Source organism: Sinocyclocheilus rhinocerous, unplaced genomic scaffold, assembly GCF_001515625.1.
Source record: "Sinocyclocheilus rhinocerous isolate Xijiao unplaced genomic scaffold, SAMN03320098_v1.1 scaffold75, whole genome shotgun sequence".
Classification (NCBI taxonomy): domain Eukaryota; kingdom Metazoa; phylum Chordata; class Actinopteri; order Cypriniformes; family Cyprinidae; genus Sinocyclocheilus; species Sinocyclocheilus rhinocerous.
In genome coordinates, this window is record NW_015632455.1 from 1,492,032 (window position 1) to 1,497,028 (window position 4,997).

The window sequence follows — 4,997 nt, forward strand, 5'->3', positions numbered from 1 at the left end:
CGCACTTGAATGGGTTAAATGCAGAGCACTAATTCCAAGTATGGGTCACCATACTTTGCCACACGTCACGTCACTTTTATTTTTTATTTTTTTAATATATTATTAATACATGCGGTTCACATGGTTATTTCATGTATGTTATATTTGCAGCAGCAATATTTCTTACATGCTCGCATCAGCATGTTGTGGATGTATTGGCAGTAGCAAGTCTCGGTACTTGCTCTGCCGCAGCAGCAGCGTAGTAGATCTATTCCGCCAAGACCAAATACATTAACATTGTCATGTACATTACCATGCCAATCACTTCGAGAGTTGTCATGACAGAAATGCAGTTATTTTTAACGTTCTAGTCATCAATAGCTGCAGTACAACTGTTTTCAGCATTGATAAAAAGAAATATTTCTTGAGCAGCAAATCAGCATATTAGAATGATTTCTGAAGGATCATGTGACACTGAAGACTGGAGTAATGATGCTGAAAATTCAGCTTTGATCACAGGAATAAATTACATTTTACAATGTATTCAAATAGAAAACAGTTATTTTAATTTTTTATAATATTTTTAAAGTAATCTTTTTAATAATATTATTGTTTTTTACTGTATTTTTGATCAAATAAGTGCAGCCTTAGTGAGAATAAGATACTTGACGACCTCAAACCTCTGAATGGTAGTATAATTGGTCTGTTCAATGAGTGTTTGGGGCTGAAATAAAATAAGATAAAATGAACCCTAATTAAAATGTTTGAGAGATATCACTACAGTTCTGCCTGGCAAACTCCATAATTCATTAAAATGACATGCAGGTTCGGAAATACGGCAGTTTTGAGAGACTCTCACAGCAGATGAAACAGACTGAGAGATGGAACATGATGGAGACTGTGAGAATGTGAGGAAACTTGTTACTGAACAGGTTTTAGACTGTCACGTTGTCAGCTGTCATCATTTGAGAAAGCAAAACATGTTCTAATGAAGGTTTATGGGGCCTCAAAACCTTTCCTAGGTCATATTTAGCTTGACCTCTGTCACGGAGCGACTGCCTGTCCTCATGTCTCCTCTCCTCAATCCTCGGCCTACAGCTGGGATAATGATCTTCATGCTTTGTCTTCAGGTTTAGGTCATAGAGCAGTATGTTTAACTGTATTTCTTGTGGTTGTGGTTCTCTAGGCCCGGTCCAGGAGGAAAGTACTGCCAGAAGACCAGCGTGGAGCACAAAGTGTGTGAAGGGCCGCCGTGTACGAAGGGTCTGCCCACGTTTAGAGACCAGCAGTGTCAGTCTCATGACCGGCAGGCCAGTAAGAAGAAAAGCCAGATGTGGACAGCTGTGATCGACGATGGTGAGACTAAAAATACACCTCTGTTTGCTGAATGAAAGCCAGTATTTGTTTCATACTAATTTTGTTGTGATGATTTCAGAAATAGTGCCTGTTTTGCTTGAGCATGTTACACTTTCACACAAAATATGATGCATTTTGAAGCTTTTTTGCTTTTGACAACCATTTGAAAAATGAAGAAGTCTTGTATTTTAACTTAATCAGCAGAAAAACTGCCACAAAGACATGATTGCTGTCTTCCTCTGTGCCAGATTACAGCTATGTGATTTTCACATGTATGAATGATTTAAGGTCCTTGTACACTGAGTCCGAAATTTTCATATGCATTTTTTAGTATTCGTCATCCTAAAAATTAATCAAGCACAGAAACCTTGCACAGTAAGTCCGATGTGTATTAATTAATCCGTTGTGAAAAACAGTACTAAATGGAGTCTTCAAGCAGTAAGGACGATTTTGTTGTCCTCTCGCTTCTTAAAAAGAGAAAAAGAAAGGAAATATTCAGAGTTTACTTCAGGATGTCAGTGGCTCAGTTTGATGCTTTGCTAGCGATACTAGAGCCACATATTAAAAAGAAGACCACCAATTTCTGTGAACTCTGTGTGCAAGGATCTTTACGGTGCTTTGTGCAGCGAGAAGTGGATGAACTTGACAATCGCCATTCTGGATTTTGGCGTTCGCTTGTACGGTGGCTCTGAATTGTCAAAACACCTGTCAAAATGCTTGCTACGGATGTGAAAAACGCAGAAAATCGAACCCGGTCCGAAATTTTTTTATGACGGACGAAAGTTTCGGAGGCAGTGTGTAAACGTGATTGACACAAAGTGAGGATGTATTTATTTTTCAACGTGCAAAAATTGCGGATGAAAATTTCTAACTCGGTGTGCAATAGCCTTTAGAAGACATTATTTTGTATTTAATCTTGATTTCAAGGCCAATCACTGCAGAAAATGCAAACATGACCCAGATGTTTTCTGCTACTTCTGGGGGTGTTTTGCAACATCCAAACAGCAACAGAAAATTACAGATTGTGTGGAAAAAAATAAATATGAATACTACATATTAAATACTTTGTCATTAAAAACAAATGTTTTCACATTTGACTGCTTTTGTTATTTTGATGAGTGCATTAAAGCTGTTCAGTTCAGTGTCAAGAGAGTCTGAGCTGGATTGAAAACAGCACTCGTCTGATTTCACACTTGTGAGCTCTTGTCAAGGACATGTTCACTTGATTACTGGGCAGCTTATGAGCGAGAGGGTGAATGTTATGCCTTGTTAGAGTCCAAATTCATCTCTGAAATTCTTTGACCCAGTTGTCGTCTTGTTCCGCTGCTCTTTCTGTCACTCATAATCATCTTAAGCGTCCTGTCATCTCAGCAGCTTGTTTATTTTTTCCTGTTTCAGAAATGACACCAAATAGCCTAAACTCCGTTCAACGCAATGTACAGTAAATGCTGACATGTGAATCATATTTGTTTTGGTGTGTGTGAACTATAATAAATCTATCTATCTATCTATCTAATCTATCTATCACCATCTCAAGTGGGCTACCATCAACTGTGATAGGTGCATTTACAGTTGAGTCTTGGTGGTACTGATGTTAAGACCTGTCTGTTTAGCAATGTTACGCAGCCTAGTTGTTTTCTCCTGCAGGTGGTCTTGCTTGGAGGATAATATAGCAAGGTCGTCTGCAAAGTCTAGATCTTCTAATTGGGAGAACAGAGTCCTCTGGATCCCTCTAGGCTTGTCTGCTTTGGTTCTGCGCATGATCCAGTCAACGGCAACAAGAAATAGGATGGGGGATAAGATACAACCCTGTCTTACACCAGACTCCACTGGGAACCACTCCGAGGGTTTCCCATCAAGTATAACACAGCATTCAAAGGTCGATAGAACAACCCTATCAAGGTCACCATCTTTGGAGGAACTCTGTAGGACCTTAGGATCTTCCATAGGGTGTCACGATGTAAATTGTCGAATGCCTTTTTAAAGTCGATGAAGTTAATATAAAGGGGGTGTTCCATTCAAGACATTGCTCAATAATGTTTCTTAAAGCAAATATCTGATCTATGCATCCAATCCCTTTCCTGAATCCTGCTTGCTCCTGCCTTAGCTTGATGTCAATAGTGGAGTCAATTCTGCGCAGGAGAACTTGACAGAAGACCTTTGATGGTATAGACAACAGTATTATGCCTCGCCAGTTGTCACAGACCTGGAGGTTACCTTTCTTAGGGAGCTTCACAATTAATCCTTTGGACCAGTCCACAGGGATAGTGCCTTTGTCCCATATGTTGCGGAAGAGGTTTGTTAAAACTTTTGTTGAAGTTCTCAGGTCGGCCTTAAGCATTTCTGCATGGATGTTGTCAATTCCACAGGCTTTCCTACTTTTTGAGGCTTTGATGGCATGCCTTACTTCATCTTCCGTTGGTGGACTGATGTCAATGTCCAGGACAACTTCTGCTGGTGGTGGATTTGCAGGATCATCAGGTTCTGGTCTATTGAGTGCTTCGTAGAAATGTTGTTCCCAACGAGCAGCTTGCTCATGTTCTGTTTTAAGATTGTTTCCATCCTTATCCTTGACAGGGACTGACTGACTAGTCTTTTTGCCACATAACTGCTTGGTGATCTTAAACACAGGGCTGAGGTCCCCTCTAGCAGCAGCAGTTTCTGCCTCCTTCGCTAGTCCTTCAACAAAGGATCTTTTGTCCCTTCTGGCGCTTTTCTTTACCTCTCGGTCTTTGGCTTTATATGCCTGCTTTGCCTGTTGTTGCAATCTTTGTGATTTGGTGCTTAGCATTTTGGCTTTCAGATGTTTTCTTTCTTCTATTTTCTCCCATGTTCCAGATGTTAACCATTCCTTGTTTTTCTTTTTTCTGTAGCCTAATATAGTTGTGGCTGTTTCTATATAGGTGTTCTTTATTGTTCCCCAAACGGTGTTAATATCAGGGTCATTTGTAGAATCAGCTAAGGCAGCAAAGCGGTTTCTCAGTTCTACTACAAACTGTTTGTTGGTCTTGGGACACTTTAGTTTGGCAATGTCTAGATGTCTTCTTTGCTGACTCTTTTGCTTTACATTGCATAGTTTTAGCTTAATGCTCGCTATAACTAGGTGGTGGTTGCTATTCACATCTACTCCACGACAAACTTATGTAACATCTTGTAATGACTTGCGCCATTTGCCATTAATAGCAATGTGGTCAATTTGGTTGATAGTTTGACCATCAGGTGAGCTCCATGTGAGTTTGTGGATGTTCTTGTGTGGAAAGATGGTGCCTCCTATCACGCAGCCATTATCCAAGCAAAATTCTGCAAAACGCCTGCCATTATCATTCATCACCCCGCAGCCATGTTTCCCCATAGCTCTCTCATAGTTGGTGTTTGCCCCAACCTTAGCATTTATGTCTCCCATGATCAGCAACATGTCATGTTGAGGGACTTGGGAGACCGCTGTTTGTAGTTCTTCATACCAGGTGTCTTTTTTCCTCATCCTCAGCTTCGTTTGTTGGTGCATAGCACTGTAGGATGGTGAGTTTACAGTGTTTTGAGTTGAAGCAAACTTTGATCAGTCAGGCGCTAATTGGGATATAGATATATGTCTTTCTCTCTGTCTACTTATTTATCTACATATTGATTGTCATATTGAAACACTTGCATAATATATATATATA

General features: G+C 40.0%; 1 protein-coding gene across 1 annotated transcript in view; it reads left to right on the top strand.

Annotated features, from left to right (window-relative positions):
* LOC107742308 (A disintegrin and metalloproteinase with thrombospondin motifs 17-like) overlaps nucleotides 1-4,997 on the top strand; it is a 137,334-nt gene that overhangs the window by 76,654 nt on the left and 55,683 nt on the right. The window contains exon 13 of the mRNA XM_016555229.1: nucleotides 1,166-1,335. Within this exon, the coding sequence (XP_016410715.1) occupies nucleotides 1,166-1,335 (170 nt within the window). The remainder of the gene's footprint in view (nucleotides 1-1,165; nucleotides 1,336-4,997) is intronic.